This window comes from Nannobrachium achirus (assembly GCF_963921795.1).
Source record: "Nannobrachium achirus genome assembly, chromosome: 8".
Taxonomy (NCBI): Eukaryota; Metazoa; Chordata; class Actinopteri; order Myctophiformes; family Myctophidae; genus Nannobrachium; species Nannobrachium achirus.
In genome coordinates, this window is record NC_137817.1 from 63,802,708 (window position 1) to 63,823,567 (window position 20,860).

At 41.0% G+C, this 20,860-nt stretch overlaps 1 protein-coding gene across 1 annotated transcript in view; it reads right to left on the bottom strand.

The window, feature by feature from the left end:
* Window positions 1-19,760, bottom strand: part of ppp2r1bb (protein phosphatase 2, regulatory subunit A, beta b) — a 36,214-nt gene extending 16,454 nt beyond the window's left edge. Inside the window, exons 1-11 of the mRNA XM_080731515.1 lie at window positions 19,640-19,760; window positions 17,761-17,851; window positions 17,476-17,576; window positions 16,468-16,700; window positions 15,482-15,629; window positions 13,942-14,097; window positions 11,710-11,824; window positions 10,569-10,639; window positions 5,283-5,417; window positions 843-1,016; window positions 122-182 (exon numbers count right to left, since the gene is read on the bottom strand). Of these exons, the coding sequence (XP_080587641.1) occupies window positions 122-182; window positions 843-1,016; window positions 5,283-5,417; window positions 10,569-10,639; window positions 11,710-11,824; window positions 13,942-14,097; window positions 15,482-15,629; window positions 16,468-16,700; window positions 17,476-17,576; window positions 17,761-17,851; window positions 19,640-19,717 (1,363 nt within the window). The 5' untranslated portion in view covers window positions 19,718-19,760. The remainder of the gene's footprint in view (window positions 1-121; window positions 183-842; window positions 1,017-5,282; window positions 5,418-10,568; window positions 10,640-11,709; window positions 11,825-13,941; window positions 14,098-15,481; window positions 15,630-16,467; window positions 16,701-17,475; window positions 17,577-17,760; window positions 17,852-19,639) is intronic.
* Between the last annotated feature and the right edge of the window lie 1,100 nt (window positions 19,761-20,860).

The following is a 20,860-nucleotide window of genomic DNA, read 5'->3' on the forward strand; positions in this document are numbered from 1 at the left end:
ACTTTAGTCCACGGATGACACTTTGCAACTCCCTGCAAAATGGCAGATCCACAAGCTGACAATGACATGGATAACAAAGGGACAGCAAGTGGACAGTGGTTCAAGGAGGCCTGGGTCTTACCGTGGTCGATGAGCCAGGCCATGCAGAGCGTGTTCAGCTTCTCATCGAAGAACTCCACTCCCTGAAGAACCACACAAACAGCATTCAGTCCATTGTTGTTGAGTTACATCCAAAATCAGTCCATTGTTGTTTCTGTCATTTCACTCGAAAAAATTGCATAGATCTGACTTATGACAAGGCCACTCACTGGTGGCTATACGCTTTGTGAAGGATTATATTATTATTCAAGATTCCATGCTTTCTTTGGACAGTGAGTGACAGGAATGTCAGGGAGATGAGGCAGACACAGCTACAGGTTGGGTCACCAGGGGGAGACCCGCCTAGTCACAATTATTACATAATCGCATAATCTTTTGCATATCATCATGATAATGTTAAAATGTTCATGTATTTTCACGAATAGTGGAAACGGAAGATATACAACGCATTACCTTCAGAACTTGTAGAGCGGCCATTTCCACTATTAATGTATTTTTTTCCCTTTTTTTAAGTAAAATGTATTATAATATTTATTGTATTCGTTGTATCTGCCCTGTGTAACTTGTGTTTCTTTTACGAAGCCTAAAGGCCAAACAGAAGTGTATTTTTTATTCACAATTTTCAACAGAAGTGTATTTTTTATTCACAATGTTCAACAACAGAAACTCAATTATTTGAGTGACAATTTAATCGCCAACTAAAAAGAAATACAAAACAAAAAGTCAACAGTTTGATGCCTCACCAGCTGCCCTGCCAACAGGGGCATGTACTCGATGATGGCCAGGCGGACCCTCCACTTGGCGTCCTCGGCCAGCTCCACGATGGCGGGCAGCAGCGACTGGGACAGCTGGCGGATGCCGATCACCTCGTTGACGCAGTCCAGGTTGGAGATGATGTTCAGACGCACCTCGGGGCACTGGGGGAGAACGGAACAACACCAGGGCTCATTACTTTAGCCACGGCCTCGGCTAAGTGCATTGAACCTCAAACATTTTTAGGCTGTGACCCCCAACATAAACATATTTGCACCGGGGACCCCCACCCTGACAAGCACTTGGAATTGTAGGTATTATATGTAATGTGACTTTGTTCCACAGATAAATATTGTGAAAATGTTCACAATGTTCTTGCTTGCTTAATATTTGACAGTTTGGCCAGTTTGGTATTAAAACAGTCTTGAAAGAACTTAAATTGGCACTTTATAAATGTGCAGATACCCTGTATTATACTGCGTGTTGGTTTGTTTACCGTTGAGTGAGAAAATACATTCCATTAAACTAATCATCTGGGGACCCCACAAAATAATTTGGGGACCTTACTTGGGGTGACTGGGGTCGCGAACCCAAGTTTGAGAACCACTGGCTTAGTGCATTGGTTCTCAAACTTTATGCCAAGGACCCCTAGATTAATGTGTATTTGGCCACGGAACCCCCATCTGAAAAGATTTATGGTCTTAACATTTTCAAAGATTTTTTTGAAAATACATAATATAAAATATTAAGATGTATAGGGCTATGGGGGTCCCTGGACCCTACTCTGAGAACACCTTTATTAGACCACGGACCACCATAACTCTGAGAACGTACAAATGGAACCAAATGGACCCGTAAGGCTCCATTTGGTTCTGCACTGCCTACGGGCACTCGCCCTTCGGCTCATGCCCGCGCCAATGCAGGCGGTACAATAATCACATTAACCCACACCCTCTCATGTAATATTGCAGTATGGCAGTGCGACGCGGTAATAGCTGATCTGCCATTTTGTTTGTACGTTGTTTGTACGTTTTCACCTATTAATGACATGCCCAAAATAGTGAAAGTACTGGGTTAATAGCCTCGCAACATGGTTTTGTCTGAAGGTAAAGATCGATCCGTTTGAAGGACTGCTTCTTTCTACAGACTCCAAAGTGCACATTTATCAGCTCCACTCGGCCAAGACGCATTAGTCACTCCAGCACAAAAAACAGCTTACCGTGACTTTGAAGTCATTTTTCCCCAAAATGACGCTGCGTAAGCTTCCCCGCTGGGTTTCCACCCACTGGCCTTACACAGTGCTTTTAGTCCAATCTTTAATAGGGGATATTAACCCATTTAGGGCCTAGAATTATTGAATGCTTTAACAATAGAAAAATAGCAGATATACAAGCTCACAGCGCGGCACCGAGTGCCGCGCTGCGAGCTTGTAGATCTACTATTTTTGAAAAATCTAGATCTTTTTTGCAAATCTTTGAATATATCTTTTTTAAAAGCGAAAATTTGTAAGTCAAATATTTGCTTCTGGGTGGTCCCTAGAACATATTTTGAGATGGGAGACCGTGGCCAAATGCATTTAATTTTGGGGGTCCTTAACATGAAAGAGTTTAAGAACCACTGACGTAGAAACGTGTGTTTTTCAAAACACCTTAGAAGGATTTAGAAGACACTTATAGAATCGGGTCAAAATTCAAATGTTGACGATTTAAAAAAAATAGCAGACATACAAGAGCTTGTGAGCTTGTATATCTGCTATTTTTCAATAGTTAAAGCATAAAATAATAATACGCAATAATGCGTACCCGGTCTAAATAGCTTAACAATGGCAGCTGGCCACATTGTCCTCATCCCCATACTGCACAGATTTGCTGGCTTCACAATGAGCAGAACTGATTTGAAAAAGAAATCCCTGGCTTGGTTGAAAAGACATCATCGGTCTGAAACTAATAAGGATGTTCTTCATGTTCTGGTTCACGTCAGACGTTGGCCATTTGCAACTCAAATGTTGGCAATTTGAAAAGTCGAAGCCGTCAGTTAAAATCTTTGGCAAAATTTGCAACTCACAAGCTGTCATTTGAAACTCTCGTCTCATTAACGACACACGGTTGGTCTTTAAGACTTGTTTGGTGCTTGTATGGGGGCGAAAATGGGCCATCTTTAAATAGGACTGTGGATGACTAGGTGAAATGACAGCCCCAAGCTGCACACGTCTTCACGTGCCCATGTTTATAGAGACATCAAAACTCCTGGCTCTTCTCAGAACGCAAAGTGAAAGATTGTGGAAATTAATTCAGCTGATTTGGGCCATGTGATATAGATATGGGGATGAGGAGACAGAATTTATCATCCGCAAACTCATTCCTCATTAACTGATAGGGGAACAAATAATTCCACACTGTATACAATGATTATTGCGATCGTAGGTTGCAAGTTTACTACGAAAACCGGCAAATCTTGTCCATGTATCTCTGAAGGTCACGCCTGACACTGTGGTTCCCCTGACACCACTGTGACATCACAGGTGATATCACAGGTGACATCAACCATGTAAAAGTCCATATATGGGTATTCCCCAGAATCCCTTTTATGCCCATATATGAAGATCCCCGATGTCATCGATACACATCACTGGCCAGATGGCCAAGACATGGCCCATATCTGTGTGGCTGGTTCAGATAGTGATCTCTATGTATATTCACCTTTTCATTGTGCATCCACTCTAAACCGCATTAACCACTGGAATCACTATTTTGGGCATGTCTTTATAGGGTTGTAACGATATATTTTGACATCGATTCGATACACATCACGATACATGGTTGACGATACGATACATGGACGATATTGGTTAATTCATGGCGATACGATTTGATTCAATGATTTGAAATCGATATAGTAACTATTTAGCAAAGAAATTAAATCTGTGTGAAAGGTGTGGATAGTGCAGGTTTTTAAGGGAAACATGCATTATTATGGATATAAATAAGTAAACACAGTGATTATCTGGCAAACACATGAACATTGTATATTGACAAACCTGCACCTTGACATGAACCCAGATTACACACACTTATCGATAAAGGAAAAGTAATTAAACCACTCCTTTTAATTTTTTCTTCTTAAAAATGCCAAATACAATGCACAAGTAGGTAGTATCGATACAATCGATTCTTTACACTGCCGATACGATACAAATTCAAATGATACGATTCGATTTTAGCTGTTTTCATTTCGATATACTTCCATTTTTTTAAAACGATATTTCGATGCAGTTACTATATCGTTACACCCCTATGTCTTTATATGCAATTCCTAAAGTATTGCTATAGTTATTTTTTTCCATAGTCAAAATAGAAGCTTTGTGAGACATTATGATCTTGTAGGTCTGCTATTTTCACCATCTGTTGCACGATGCACAGTGCTTAGGAATCAAGAGGGGTTTATTTGTCACTCTCACTCACATACAGCTAAAAGCAGGGATACGTGTTGGCAATGTTTCGCTTCGGTGGTTTAATCCTTATTCTAAAGGTTTTGCCTGGCAGCCAACCAACCGCATGACTCAATCTGCTGCTATACAGGCAGGGTGACAGGCAGGTACATCTGCTAGGTAGAGTTAATTAGCATTAGCTCCGTTTCAGACAGCCTGATCGGTGTCGCGGCAACCCCTTAGAACACAGCCTTGTCTAGATTTAACTCTCAAATACCTGGAACGGGCCCGAGTCGCGTTAGATTTTAACCACTTTAAACCATTATTTTATGCTTGAACTATTGAAAAATAGCACATATACAAGCTCACAGCGAGCTTGTAGATCTGCTAAAAATCTTGAAAATGTGTGCAAGTCTTTGAATATCTTTGACCCGACTTCTAAATCCTTCCTCTAAATCAGTGGTTCTCAAACTCTTTCATGTCAAGGACCCCCAAAATGTAATTTATTTGGCCACAGACCCTCCCATCTCTACATAATTGTTCCAGGGACCCCCCAGAAGCAGAGATTTGAGTTACAAAAGTTTGCTTTGAAAAATATATATTGCACACATTTTCATGATTTTTTCAAAAATAGCAGATCTACAAGTATATCTGCTATTTTTTCAATAGTTAAAGCATTCAATAATTCTAGGCCTAAATGGGTTAAATGGCTTCTGGGGGAGGATTAGACACGCTGTGCCGTTAGCCAGCTCCACACCTGCATGCATGGGCGTTTGGATTGGATACAAACGTCTATCACCATACACCCAGGTCCCAAATTGGCACACAAAATGACAACTTGAGAATCTCTTTTCAAGACAAATCGTCACTCCTTCACGTCTGTTTTTTTTTTTCTTTTTTTTTTCTCAGGGCTGAGGTGTTTAACCAATCACGTCGCTTATATTCAGCCCATGGCGATCACATGCGTCACCAAACGACGGCGTCGAGAGACGTCGAATTTTACCTCGTCCTTAAGCTGAGCCAGGAAGAGGGGCAGGAGATGCTCCACCGTGTTGTCCTTGCCCAGGATGGTGGACAGACCCATGATGACCGACGCCAGCGCTGACTTCACGTGCTGGTTGGTGTCCGACACCAGCTCCTGGAGGGTGGAGAGAGAGAGAGAGAGAGTGAGAGGGAGAGAGAGGGTGGGTTAGTACACAGCAGAGATCAGGCAGTTGGTTCATCCATTCATTCATATGGTCACTGTAGGGCGGAAACCGCCCATCTCCATAATCTAACTATTTGTTTTTTCGTAAATGAATGCCCTACTTCAGTGTTTCTCAAACTTTGACATTTCAAGGTCTCCCCTTAACTCTTGACAGTATACAAATTGAACCAAATTAACCCGTCCAATTTGTACACTGTCAAGAGTTACAGACTCGTATGGGTCCATTTAGACCCCCCTAAAGGAACCCACAGAGTCCCTGGAATCCACTTTACGAAACACGGCCCTACTTGATGATCATACTAGATACAGCGTCAACACAAAAGCATCAAAAGAATGCAGATCCACACGTTAGAAATGTGGCGCAAAGCGATGCGTTTTGAGCTTATAGATCTGCTACTTTTGCCATTTTTTTAATGAGAATCTGTAAAAGTTAAAGGAAAAATAGGTATCTTTAAGACTATTAAAAATATATATGTATATACATTTTTAGCAGTCAATTCCCTTCATCAGTAACTATATTATTGTGCTGGGGTGTTTCCTTGCAGAAAGACACATCCCCTGGCTGTATTTCTGTTCTGTTCCACTCTTTATGTTGACATTAAATGTCAACATAATCAGTGGAGGGACGTTATCGTCAGGGGGAGCTCAGGCAGAGCTCTTAATTGCTCCCTTTGAACTTCAAAGGGGTTGTGCACCAAGGTAATTGATTGGGCCATAAAAGTGTCAAGTCCTCGTTAGTGATCTCTCTAATCAATGAAAGCATCAAAGACAACTACCTGTTTAATGCCTGTCATAGAGGGGAGGGGTAATGTTTTTGTGTACAAACAAGCTTGCCTATTTTTACTTTAATGTTTTGGACAAATGAGATTTCCATTCGACAAAGAGACGATATGATAAAAATCACAAGACCGACCAAGGTGCCATTATTTATGTATAGCCTGTCACAATGATTACATAATCAATTGACTGCAATCATTCGAGATGACAACAATCATTTTTTTGCATAACCGTTCTGAATGGTTTCCACTCATCTGTATGAAAACACAGCTGGACGAGTCCAACAGAAATGTCACATTTTCCTCGTTATTTCCACGTCGTTTTCCATGCTCCATTAATGACGTCATCGTGTCGTGACTAGATTAGGTCAACATGTTTAAGTGTTCCTTGCCCGGAATTTACCCATGAGGAACATACAGTTACTGGCTGTGATGTCAGGGATATGGCCCGTTCTGCCCATAGTTTATTTTTGATTAAATGATTTGTATATTTCAGTAACATATCTGCCCCGTACAAATATGAGTTTTATTCATGTGGTTGCGGTCGAGCAGAAAATGCTCATCTCCATTTACATTTTACTTTTTCATAAACGGATGCCATACTTCATCATTCTAGGGCGTCACACAAAAGCAGCAAGTAGCAGATCCACAAGCTCGTTTTGAGCTTGTAGATCTTTTGTGTCACTTTAGATTTGAACCACTATAACCATTTTATGCTTTAACTATTAAAAAATAGCAGATATACAAGCTCACAGCGCAGCACCGAGTGCCGCGCTGCGAGCTTGTAGATCTGCTATTTTTGAAAAATCGTGAACATTTGTGCAAGTCATTGAATATCTTTGACCTGATTCAATAAATGTCTTCCAAATCCTTCTTTTAAATCAGTGGTGCTCAAACATTTTCATGTCAAGGACCCCCAACATTACATTTATTTGGCCGCGGACCCCCATCTCAAAATATGTTGTTCCAGGGACCACCCAGAAGCAAATATTTGAGTTACAAATCACATTTTTTTTTCCAAAAATAGCAGATCTACAAGCTCGCAGCTGCTTTTGAATCCTGAAAAGTAACAGTTTTGGACATGAAGTTTTCCACCCGACACAGAGGATATTTTCCAATGTTCAGCAACGAGACCCGACGCTTTGAATGACAGACTGCTGTTCTTCTGGCCTCCGTTTACATTGCAATGTAAGCGTTCTTTCATAAGTAGCCTTGTTATAATAAGCTGGCTAATGTTAAGTGAGGCAGTCATTATTGGGAAATAAACCCCTTCGGGGCAAAGCAGTTCCTGACCTCCACTTGGCGTTGGCCCCGGCGTGGGCACTGCGTCATCCTGTCAGGACTTATTTTCCTATAACGCGTTACGCCTCACTGCCTCACTGACTGTACATTATCACTTGTGGTTTACTATATAAGTCAGGGTCGTTTTCAGGCCAAGGACCCCTTGGTTGAGAAAGAGATGAAGCAAGGACCCCCACAACTTTTTCATAGATTCCATATAGTTTCATTGTTTGACAGAACAATCAGTGTATTTTGGACTCTTGTCACTTTGTTTTCAGATTAACCACTTGAACTGTCAATACTTAACTTGACATTTCACTCTGTACTTAGTCTGCTCTTTTTGCCAAACGTCTTTGCCAAAAATAGCCGATCTTGTAGCTATTTTTGGCTAAAGTTCTCAGGATATAGATGCTAGGATTCAAGTGGTTAATATAAAAAAGGAGGACAAAGATTTGGGGGACCCCCTGTAGTAACTCTGAGGACCTCCTAGGGGGCCCCAGACCCCCTGTTGAAGACCCTTGATATAAGTTATAGTAACAACTGTTAAGTTGCTTAACTTTAAAGGAGTAGTTCACCCCCAAAATGACTTTTTTTTAGAGATGTTACCGATCAATCGGCAATGGATCGGATCGGGCCGATCAAAGCGTGATCGGTGATAATCGGTGGTTTAGATCAAAAGGTAAATTCACCGATCCGATCCGATCGGTGCATCCGATCAACCAGCCGTTCAGTATGCCCACTTGAGGCCATTTTGGGGTATTGATTTCCACAGTGCTGAAGGAATAATTAGTTACTGCTATGATAATAAATACATAGTAATGCTGGAAAATAAATATAAGGCAAATATATAAATGAATTCATGAGTGAATGAATGAATTAAAGTTAAAACATTAACATTTAGAAAATATAAATAATATATAAATAATAACTTGATCGGATCGGTGATTGATCGGTATCAGGTGATCAAACTTTTGTGATCGGTGCCAAAAAACCTGATCGGACCATCCCTACTTTTTTTCTATCGATTACTCACGCCATGGAGACTTGAGTTCAATATTTTTTTGTATTAGTCGAATTCCTAGGACAAAAATGTGATTATGGTACATTTACCCCCGGATGGGGACCCAAATGCATTCGGGTCCCGGAATCAATGGAGGTAAATTTATTATAATGAAAATGTTGTCTTAGGAATGCGAAAAGAACCCAAAAATATTATTGAACTCAAGTCTCCATGGTGTGAGTAATCAATAGGAGAAAAAAAAAAGTCATTTTGGGGGTGAACTACTCCTTTAAAGCGGTACCATACCATTTCACCTGAATACAACTTAGTTTTGTCCAATCTGTATACGAGCCATGTTTGTTAATACAATATGACTTAACAATTGGGGTGGTTGTATTCTGTCTTCCTGCCCTTCTATTGAGACATTTAGAATGTGTCAATGGTCACCTCTCAGCTAGACAGCATTTGACACAAATTGTGACCCAGGCAGGCTCCATTAGCTTGAGTAAAAATGTCAACAGGAAACTTGAAATCATTTTTTTCCCCATATTTGTCATATAACAAAGTGTTTAGGGCCCATTAGTGCTACGACAGTTTGCACAGGCGGAAAAGAAATTAGTCACCTAAAACACAAACAATATATGAGATTATGCGTGTCAGTGTGTGTGTTGCTGCCTGCAAAGATACGCTCCATTGTTCACTGTGGATGGGACGCCACAATGGTCCCTTTATGGACAAACAAATCACTTTAGGCTTGCAATAATTAATTACAATATAATTACAGTCGGTGGTTTTAAACAAGTAATCACTCTTTTGATTGCGAGCACTTTCCAAATGTAAACACAATTATAGCCCGAGTCTAAAACGTGATAACAGCATAATCGTTATCTAGTGGGGCAAACATTTCACAGCCCAGCAATTTTAAGAGTACGCTTTTCTTTCTGCCATTTATCACACGATTAAATAAAAGGATGAAGATATGCAGTTCTTGACAAGCCGTGTTAAAATAAAATGGTACAACAGTGCCACCTTCTGTCCAAAACATATAGTGCATGCTGACAAGTGAAAACTGTAGTCCATGTTTAAGGACCAATTAGATCCCCAGGATCAAAGAGCGAACGCACTTGACAACTTGGCGCAACATAATGGAAGTCGTTTCTATTTTAAAACCAATAAACCTGCCGCTTCACACGAAAACACTTGTCAAAAGAGGACGTCATCAGCCCGGCACCGCTCTGTAGAAGTGCCTTTGTGTGAACATTAAGCCATTTCGGCCTAGAATTATTGAATGCTTTAACCAGTGAAAAATAGCAGATATACAAGCTCACAGCTTGCGAGCTTGTAGATCTGCTATTTTTTTAAAAGTTGTGAAAATGTGTGCAAATATTTGAATATATGTATTTTCAAAGCGAACGTTTGTAACTCAAATTTTACTTCTGGGTGGTCCCGGGAACTAAATATTTTGAGATGGGGGTCCGTGGCCAAATACATATCATTTTGGAGGTCCTTCACATGAAAAGGTTTGAGAACCACTGACATACAGTAGTAGTCTCTCAAGAACAGACTAACTGAGCTGAGTGAAAAGGACCTTTTCTTTGACGATGGCTAGCCAGATTGCTGACATATAGAAACATAGGTTTTTCGAAAAACCTTAGAAGGATTCAAAAGACACTTCTTTTGAATCCTTTTGACCCGAATGGGGTCAAAATTCTAGTTTTCACGATTTTTTCAAAAATAGCAGAACTACAAGCTCGCAGCGCGGCACTCGGTGCCGCGCTGTGAGCTTGTATATCTGCTATTTTTCAATAGTTAAAGCATAAAATAATGATACACAGTAATATGTACCCGTTCTAAATGGGTTAAGTAGAATAGAAGTGCCAAAAACAATAAGTCATTTCCATTTCCCCACCATGCTTTGTGTGAGTGACTCACAGCGAATCAAAGCTTCTCTCTTCAAACGGCATTAATCAGACATGGCATACGAGCGTGGAAGTGGGATTAATGTTCTCTTTTCTTTTTGGTTACCTTGACGCAGGGCAGAATGTGAGTCATGATGATCTGTTCACGGGTGTCCTCCGGCAGGTTCTCACAGAATTCTGCACAGAAACAAGTTAAAAAAGACACAGTGATTCAGTGAACGGAAGTTGAAAAGCACAGTCAATGCATTACTTTCATTTGTTTCTGAAATAAGTCTTATATACCTTGTAAAACTATAACTGGCAATGTTAACTTAACTCATCGATTAAAGCAAAAATAAAATCTCTCAAACGGTGCCCTAACTTTTGATTTGTGAAACGGTATGAAAAGGAGCACCCCCACAAACACACACTGCAGATTCCTAAACAATTAACACAAAATATAACATTATGATGTTTTAATTGCGACTGTAGGTCACACTAACTATGAAATTCGACAGATCCTGTCAGAGGATAACGTCAGAGGCCAGGTAACACCTCAATGTATATAGCTGACCTATGACATTACATGATTGTTGTGACATCACATTCTGTCCTTGTCCCTTGTATACCCATATATGGGGATCCATGAAGTACAGTTGTACAAAACATTTTTCAGTAGAACCGCCAATCCAACCAATATGCCCATAAAAGGGGACAAGGACTGGGAGACAGATACTGACACGCACAAACGCATGTCTGGGGTCTCACAGCACATGGTTGGTTCTACAGACTCTTTTGCACACGGATAGCTCAGATTTTTGCCTATGTTCTCAGCTGCTTCTCCTGCCGTTACTGTACTTGCACAATGTACAGTTGTATGATTATTTTTTGTAGAACCGCCGATCCAAACAATATGCCCATATCTCCATAAATGGCTATCAAGGATCTCCATATATAGGTAACTGGTCAGATATATACAGTATAATAATGAATTCAGTCCTGTGCGAATTCGCCCTCTGCGCGAGGGCATCTGAACATATTGCTACTACAAATGCTACAAATATTAACCGAAAACAGCCCACCTACAAGCTCGACACATTGAGTGCTTGCAGATAAGCAGTTTTCGCTGCGCAACATGCAAGACATGCCGACTTCTTTGGAATCCGAATGTCGTGGCGACCGAGAACTTTAATCCATGTAAACTCAATAAAAACGGATTCATTAGGAGCCAATTAATTGATCATCATGGTTAAATGAATGCAGCGGACCTTTGACTTTGTTGGCGGCAGCAGCACGGACTTCAGCTTCACAGTCCTTGAGAAGGTTCTGGAAGGCTGGAACCAAGTCGTTCTTTGTGATCTCTGGGCCAACCGCCTTCTGGAGCTACAGATTGAGAAGAGAGAGAGAGTGACAACTTAATATCTATATCATATATTGTGTGTGTGTGTGTGTGTGTGTGTGTGTGTGTGTGTGTGTGTGTGTGTGCGTGCTGGTGCCATGGCTTTGGTCCGAAGGTTCATTAGTCCGAATTTAAGAACACTATGCCTAACCCCCCAGGGGTCGGCAACCCAAATTGTTTAAAGAGCCATAAAAAAAACAAAACAAATGTGTCTGGAGCCGCAAAAAATTATAAAAGTCTTATATATTGTCGTTGTCGGGTGGAAACCTTATGTCCAAAACTTCGTTTTGTATTTATCATTTAAAAAATTAACTAAACTAGTGAAACAGCCGATCTACAAGCACACAACGCCTCGCACCGCGAGGCGTTGTGTGCTTGTAGATCTGCTGTTTTCACTACTTTTGTGCGTCAGTCTTGTATGATGAAGCAGGGCTTTACTTTGCGGGGGGAAAAAACATACAAATTTGAAACTTGGAGATACAAGGTTTCTGCCCGACAGTGACGATAAAAAAATCGTTAAAACGATTCCATTTTCATACATTTTTGAAAAAGCTCCAGGGAGCCACTAGGGTGGCGTTAAGAGCCGCATGCGGCTCTAGAGCCGCCGGTTGCTGACCCCCAACCTTAACCTCAGTAACCCCAACTAAATTCGGACTAATGAACCTTCGGACTTATGGGCAGTCCCGTGTGTGTGCGCGTGTGTGTTGTAGGTGTGGGTCGAAATGAAAATGTCATATCATGATTATTTTGACAAAAGAAATCACGATTTAGGATATCGCGATATTCAAAATCCTTTATCCTGGGGCGGAACATTTGCCGAAAAATAGCAGATCTACAAGCTCAACGCGTTGATAGAGTGAAAAGAATACTATCAAGTACGTATATTCTAAGTACCTTATACCAATTATAGAGGGTTTAAGTGGTACCGGATATGCAGCTCGGCAAATAAAAAGGTGAACAGATCCCAGTGCATGACGGAAGACGATATCACGATAAATTAAATCTTCACGATACAATTATCATGAGTGTTTTTTATCACGATAAACAATAATATCACATATCGTCCCATCCCTAGTGTATGTGTGTGTGTGTGTGTGCGTGCGTGCGTACGTGCGCAGAGAGGAATAGTGTGTGAGTAACTTGAGCGCTAGCCAGACGGGTGAGTGATATTTAATTGAAAACCTACATCCATTATTGCAACACTACATGTTACACTGTTTGCCAATGTTGTTCCTCAGTAATTGTCTGTCAGACAAAGTGGATGGATGTTGTGATTGTCAGTCTAACATGGTGGAGGTACAGAACTTACATGATAGCAGTAGTAAACTGGTGTTCAGGCTACAAAGATTAAAGGAGCGAGAAACCCGCCTCTTTATTTGTTTTATCAGAATTCAGAATATAATAATAGAAAACAAACGTTAATATTAATTAGATAAGCCACCTCACGCCGAACTAATGGTACGCCGAGAGCAAAGATGTAATGAGTGGCGCCAAATATTTCTTTTCTACCCAGAAACTGGAAGAACACAGAAATAGCTAGAGACTGCAGACAGCTCTGAATCCACAAGCCTCTGGGCAAATTGAACCATATCATTGCTCCCTATCACAAGTGACTCATTGATACAATATATATTTATAGAAAAAGTGATTTTGGGTTTCATGACTCTTTAAGGATATCAAAGACTAGCGGAAAAACGATTGACATACAATAAAAAAACAAACTATTAGTTAAGAGAACACCTTTGTGTGTGGGCTCCCAGTAGAGCTCAGTTGTAGCCAACACCCACAAATATCTTTTTTTTTATTGAATATCGTTAAATCAAAAAGGTAGTTGCATTTTTTTTTTCATAGTTTATAGTCGATGAAATCAACATTACATTCTACCTATGTCCCCTTTGGTTAGAGTTCTCAAATTCTCCCGGAACCCAACCTTACCTGACATTTTCAGGCCAGGTAGGGCCTAAAATGTATGACAATTAGTCAGGCCGGGCCTCGAAATCATTCTTTTTTTTATCATGTTAATACTTTTACTCTGTGAAGAGTTCTCAAATTCTTCCCAAACCCGACCCTACGGACCACTGCTCTAGTCCCCCTTCCTTACCTCTGAGAACTTGTCGGCCACCATGTAGCGGACCCTCCAGGACTTGTCCTCTGCAGCCTGGCGCAGGGTGGGCATCACCAGGGTCTCCAGGTCTTCCTGGGGCAGCAGGGTGGCGATGCTCACACACGCCTCCACCGCCAGCAGCCGCACAGAGTCCTGGGTGTGGAAGAGAGGAGCGCAAAGGCATCGTCAAAAAGATGGTGGACTCAGAAAGGTCTTTTTCAGTTGCAGCCCCCACCCTCTGGAACCCACTCCCACCTCACATAAAAGCCGCCCCCACCCTTGCCGTGTTCAAAGCATCCGTCAAAACTCACCTCTTTAGACTTGCTTTCCCTTCCTAACTCTACTCTCCCTCTCAGCTATTTCAAATTTGTTCTGTGTCCTTTTTAGCATTTTAATTATTTGCTTAATAAAGTTTTTTTTACTTTTATTTTGTTTTGTAAAGCGGCTTTGAGTACCTAGAAAAGCGCTGTATAAGTTTGATGTATTATTATTATTATTATTATTATTACTACTGGTGTTAGATGCCACAAGAGTGTGTTGCTAGAACAGAGACAGGTCGGTGACAGTGATAAAGTTGATTGAGACATAATTAGAGACACACACAAACACTATTTGTGTCTCTGAAAAGGGAATTTAAGTGTCAATATGTTCGGAAACCTCTGTGGCTTGTGTTGGATGATTGGATCCAATATTTAGTTCACTGACCATGGTGCTAAGGAATCATTTAGAAGCTGTGATCATGTTCACTCTCCCATTGGAATTTATACGTTAGTCTCCAACCCAATTCCTCTCACCTAAAAAGGCTGCCACTTACGTCACGCACATGCAGGAAGTAGAGCGGAGATTGCATGTCTTTCTTTAATTTTTCTCGTCTTGGACAGCTCTGACAACACAGTGATCGTTTCAACAGCCACTTGCTACCCAACCAAAGCTATCAGAACACCACGACAACTTGCGTCATGGCTGGATATTTCATAAAATAAATCTGTCAATTGGCAGTCATCGACACACATGCATGTGTGAATCTCTTCAGAAAGATCACATTAACAAAATACCCAAGCATCTCTACTCCACATTACAAGTGATTATAATTGCCCTCTCTTGGCTCAGCAGTAGCAGCGTCTACAACCTCACAATTGTCATTTCTAACAATGTTCTAAATGAGCCCGGCAACATCCTAGTTGTCATGTTTGACTCCAAGTGCCTGCTACTTGAGAGGCCCCTACGGTACTAATGCAGGGTATCTATCTACAGGTTTAGGCCAGATTTAAACGTTTTAATATTGTATTTAAGACAATTGATCAATAAATAATAAAAGCACAAAACACCAATGACTCAAGATTTTGGGTCACTCTGGTACCCATATTAAATTATTACGTTGGCAAATGTTAAAACATTACCGTAAATTCATCACTTCTGCGACCCAGGTGATGAAGGAGTGACATCACTTCAGTACTCTTTAGTTATTATACTCTAAGATAATTGTGTCAATATCTCCAAAGCCCACCTTGGAGCTGAAATGTCCTCCATCACATACCTGCTCATCAGAGGCCAAAGCGGTGAAGAGGGAGATGATGTCGCTCTTGACATAATCCAGTTCCAGGACCTTGGCGAACTCGCCCAGTTTAGAGGCTGCAGCGCGACGCACCATGGGAGTGTCATCTGAACACAGGGTACGGAAGTGCCTGGATAGAAGACACACACACACACAGTTACACCAGGGACACTTCCAGAGAAAAACATCTTCGAATAAACCTCCCCCAAAAAACTCAAGAAAGGTTTACAGAATTAATGTCGTCATTCTTGAATCTTTTAATCGTTAAATTTACATTGTTTTGCACATTCCCACCCCCACCCGTATTTCTCAGCTATCAAATCCCCACCCCCTACTGTGGAAGGTACACCCACAAGGACATTTTGCTGCACCAAAGGGTGCTTGAACTGACATTTATGTATGTGTGCAATTACACACATACACATAACATCATGCAACACAACATAATTTGCACATATTGGAAAGGACCGCAATGGCAAGCCACTGGCTTTTTTTTTTGCATTTATCCTTTTGATAATTGTGTTGCACTGCATCATCATTTTACATCTGTTTTGTTATCAATAAAGAGGTCAGAGTCATCTCTTAGTAGGGATGGGACGATATGAAAATGTTATGTCACGACTATCGAGACCAAGATAATAGCGATTTACGATAATATCGCGATAAATCAAATTATGCTTAAAACTCTTACATTTACACTTTTGTTAAACCACTTGAACCCCAGCATCCATATTCTGGGGCAAAAAAAGACTATCGAGTACGTTCTTTACAGGTCCGCTTTAACAATCATAGAAGGATTTAAGTGGTATCAGATATGCAGCTCAGAGGTGAATTAATCCCAGTGTATAACAATTTGAAGATAAATTAAAACTACACAATACGATTGTTGTGAGCGTTTTTTTTTTTTAATCACGATAAACAATAATACCGATTATCATCCCATCCTCATCTCTTAGAAAGTCACTCACTGGCGGATCTCAGCCTTGACGGTGCTGGAGACGCGGGGGTAGCAGACGCTGAAGAGGCCGCAGGCAGACGTGCGCGAGGTGAACCAGTCACCGCTCGCCAGCCGCTTGACCAGGGGCTCGAAGTGGACCTCCAGGTCAACTGGAGAGTGCTCCTGTGAGATCTTACGCAGAGACTCCACCGCCTTGTCTCTCACCACCGTCTCCTCCACTGTGGCCAGGCTCTCCAGAGGGGGCTGCAAGGAAATTTAACCCATTTAGACCATTATTTTATGCTTTAACTATTACAAAAATAGCAGATATACATGCACGAGAATGTAGATCTGCTAAGTCTTTGAATATGTTGACCCCGATTCTATCAGTGTCTTCTAAATCCTTCAAAGGTTTTTTTAAAAACCTATTTTTCTATGACAGTGGTGCTCAAACTTTTTCATGTCAAACCCAAAAAATATATGTATTTGGCCACAGACCCCATCTCAAAAAGATATTTAGGTCCAGGGATCCTCAGAAGCAACATTTTGAGTTGCAAATGTTTGCTTTAAAAATTCAAAGATCTGCACAAATTTTCACGACTTTTCATATAAAATAATTCCAGGTCTAAATTAAGAAAGGATTGGCGGTTTAATTGACTTATGTGAACACGTCTCAACGTCTCAAACTTTGAAATGTGAAGGTCTCCCCTTAACTTTGACAGTGTACAAACAGAACCAAATGGACCCGTCAGGGCCATTTGTACACCGTCAAACTTACAGACTTGTAAGGGTAAATTTAGACCCCAATAAAGGAATCTAGAGTCCCTGAAATCCACTTTTGAGAACCACTGCATCAGCATGTATACGAACGTTCAATCTTTATGCATGTTCAAAATGTTCGCTTATAGAAACGGATTTCACAAAGAAAGTAGAAAGCAGAACAGAAATGCAGACGGACATGCTTATGAACAGGAGAACAGACACGTCCGTAGTATTATGGAGAAACAAACTCCAGTTTGGGACAATCTGTCAAACTCACCAGGAGACAGTGGACATACTCGGGCCCTCCGACAAGCATTGTGAAGTTTCCCAGCTGCTCAGCCAGGGCGAGGAGCACCTCGTCTTCATCATAGATGGTGTCTAATGAAAGAAAAGAAATTAACATCCGCACAGATAAATAAAACAAGCGTGACCACTGCTGACCAATAGATTCTGAAGGTTTACGAGGACAAATATGCACATTCGAGCAATGCAATGACAGAGAGGTGATGTCAGCTTTTGGTCATATAACCGGTCGGCTGCTTATGGTTGTATAATAATTTACCTGTGAGGAATGGAAGGAGCTCGGTGCGGGTCCTCTCCACCCCCAGGGCCAAAGCAATGGTGGACAGCTTCTTGATGCTGTTCAGCCGTAACTGTACACACACAGGTTATATCATATGACAGCAGTTATCATTTAGAAATCTCTAGAGATGGCATGCAGTTCTGAGTCAGTATTAAAGGATTAAGAATCACTGGGTTGTTTACAGTGCTATGGCATGTAAATTGACAGATAAACTGAGATCCTTGCTCGCCAAGCTAATAGGTGTGTTGTTGCTGTCGCCATGAATACATTCCAACAGAAATCTGGTAACACCAATTGAACATGTTATGTCATGAGCATAATATAGATTTTTCTAATGAGACATTTAACTGGCATTTAAAGACTAATAAACATACATGTTTCTGCTATGTACATTTAAAGGAGCTATAGTCAACTTTTTCTTGAAAAACGGATGCTAAAATAAAAATAATGTTTCAAAAATATTTTATAAAAAAATAAGCTTCATATATGTGTTTCAATTAAAAAATGACCACAAAAAGCGGAAAAATAATGATAAAATAATCATTTTGGTCCTTTGTTTACATTTACAGGGCCCGTAAATGTAAACAAAGGGCCAAAATGATTATTTTATCATTATTTTTCCGCTTTTTGTGGTCATTTTTTAATTGAAACACATATATGAAGCTTATTTTTTTTATAAAAATTTTTCGAAACATTATTTTTATTTTAGCATCCGTTTTTCAAGAAAAAGTTGACTATAGCTCCTTTAAGACATTTGGGCCATCTTAGTACCAGTAAAAATTTAATATAAGAAGACTATTACACCAGTGAAAAATAAAAAATAAAAAAGACTAAGACTAAAAGACTACAAGGTTCTGATATGTTGTCGATAAGACTACATTTTCAGAAGACTAAGACTATTATGTGTGTCATTCAAAAGACTAAATCTAAGTCTAATGGCTGTAAAAAATTAACAATGGTATGTAATTGTGCAATGAAATTAAAGCCAAATACATCTTTTATCTTAGATTTGAGAATGGCACTTATTTGTTCTTTTCAGATCTTGTAGGTTTTGCACAGAGAGTAGCAGACAGTGTCAGGTGTGATTGATACTGTTACTATATTATTTGCAGAGCAGAGATTTTGTACCTGTGTGCATACATACACTGTAGGCATGTGTTTTGTTTATTCTTCTATTGAGAACTCAGTATTGCACTGTATTTTTCCTCAATTTGTTTTTATTTTGACCAAATAACAGACGGTAGTAGAGGACAATGACTTATTCAGAGTTATGTGGTTATATTTAGCCTAAAAAAAACACTAAGACTAAACGACTAAGACCAATCCCAAAAGACTAAGCTACATGACAAAACATCCCTGGACAATAGAAGAACTAAACATAAGGTTTAGAAGCACAGTTTCATCATGTCAGTCAGGTACAGAGGGAAGGGGCGTTCTGCTTCTGTTAGCGCTCCTCCACACATCCTAAACGTCATGGACGTTTTAGCTCACTTCATTTGTTGTTGTTATGTTGTTGGCGGTGGTGAACCCGGGATAGTTTGTCCCACACACACACACACACACATAGTAAACCAAGATAACCAACCATAAACAGCGTTATTTACTCTGCCAAGTGTGTGTTCCAACAACAGAACAACCACTAACTGAACGCCGGCAGCGGCAGCAGCAGGCTAACAACGTTAGCATCAGGCAGGGTGGCGGCCGGCCGGGCCCTTGTATTGGAAGCAACGCGTTTAGCATCCTCGGCTAATCAACAAGCTAACCTGTCAGTAGGGGACGATAAACTGTCCCGCGTTACTCCCGCAATTTCAGATATAGAAACATACGTTTGTGATAGACGCGTATATTTGCTCCATACCTGAACATCTTCGTTCCTTAGCTCGTCAATGAGCACGGCGATAGGGTACAGGGAGTCGTCTCCGTCTGCTCCGGCCATTTTGGATGTGTTGCAGATTCTCTGGAATGATGGCGCTGTGTGTGTCTACTGCTAGTCTGCTACTCTGCTTGCTGCACTACGGGCGGCTTTCAGCATCGCCTCCTGGTGTTTCCCAACGGGTCTGAGGCCTTAAGCTAGATGCAGAATTTACACAAATTTAGATTTAACATTTTTAACTCAAATCTTTCCTTCTGGGGGTCTCTGGAACCCACATATTTTGAGATGGGGGTCCCTGGAACAAAAATGTTGAGATGGGGTCCATGGCCAAATACATAATAATGTTGGAGCCTGATACCGGTATAATATGTTGCGTGCTCAAACTTTGTCATGTCAAGGACCCCCATGATATGTATTTGGCCGCGGACTCCCATCACACAATATTTTGTTCTAGGGACCCCCAGCCCAGAAGCAAAGATTTTAGTTAAGCCCTAAACTAGATGCAGAATATCTATTCTGCATCTAGTTTAGGGCCTCAGACCCGTTGGCAAAAACGAGCACGCTTCTACATCATACATCCCATGGCCCGGGAGGGACGGTAGGCAGGGCTGTGATTGGCTGTTGCTGCGCTACGGTGTTTGATATGAGTTCACGTTCCCATAGCTCGGAAGGAAGGACGGCCGCTCGCGCTGCCATTGGCTGCTGCCCAACTCTATGCTGCTGCCGCGTGATTCCTAAACCCACCAGGATTGAGTTAAGACCCGCCTCGCGGAAACGCGAGGACTTCCAGGAGTGGCTGAAATCCCCATAGATATATATAAAGGCTAGATGGCGCAAGGCGGAGTCGGCGGCGTCGTTCACTGGCGGCCATCTTAGGACAGGACCATCCCCCGCGTCCTGCCGTTGTATTGTGCCTGTAAGGTGAGTGATCTGCACACTTAAATACTCGTTACTCTCTGAAATCTTGACCGATTTACTAACGGTTTGGATTATTACAAACATTATTAGCGTGGCTATGAGCTCAGGCTGGTTGACATGTTGAAATTGAAGCTTTTCATTTCGAAAAAAGAGCATGCAGCATAGTTAAGTGACATGGCTGCTTGCACAAGTTCATCAAGACAACAACAATCGAGATTTTCAAATATTATCAGGTTTTCCTGAGACCAATAACGATTTCATGACAACTAATCTTTTGTCTAAATTACA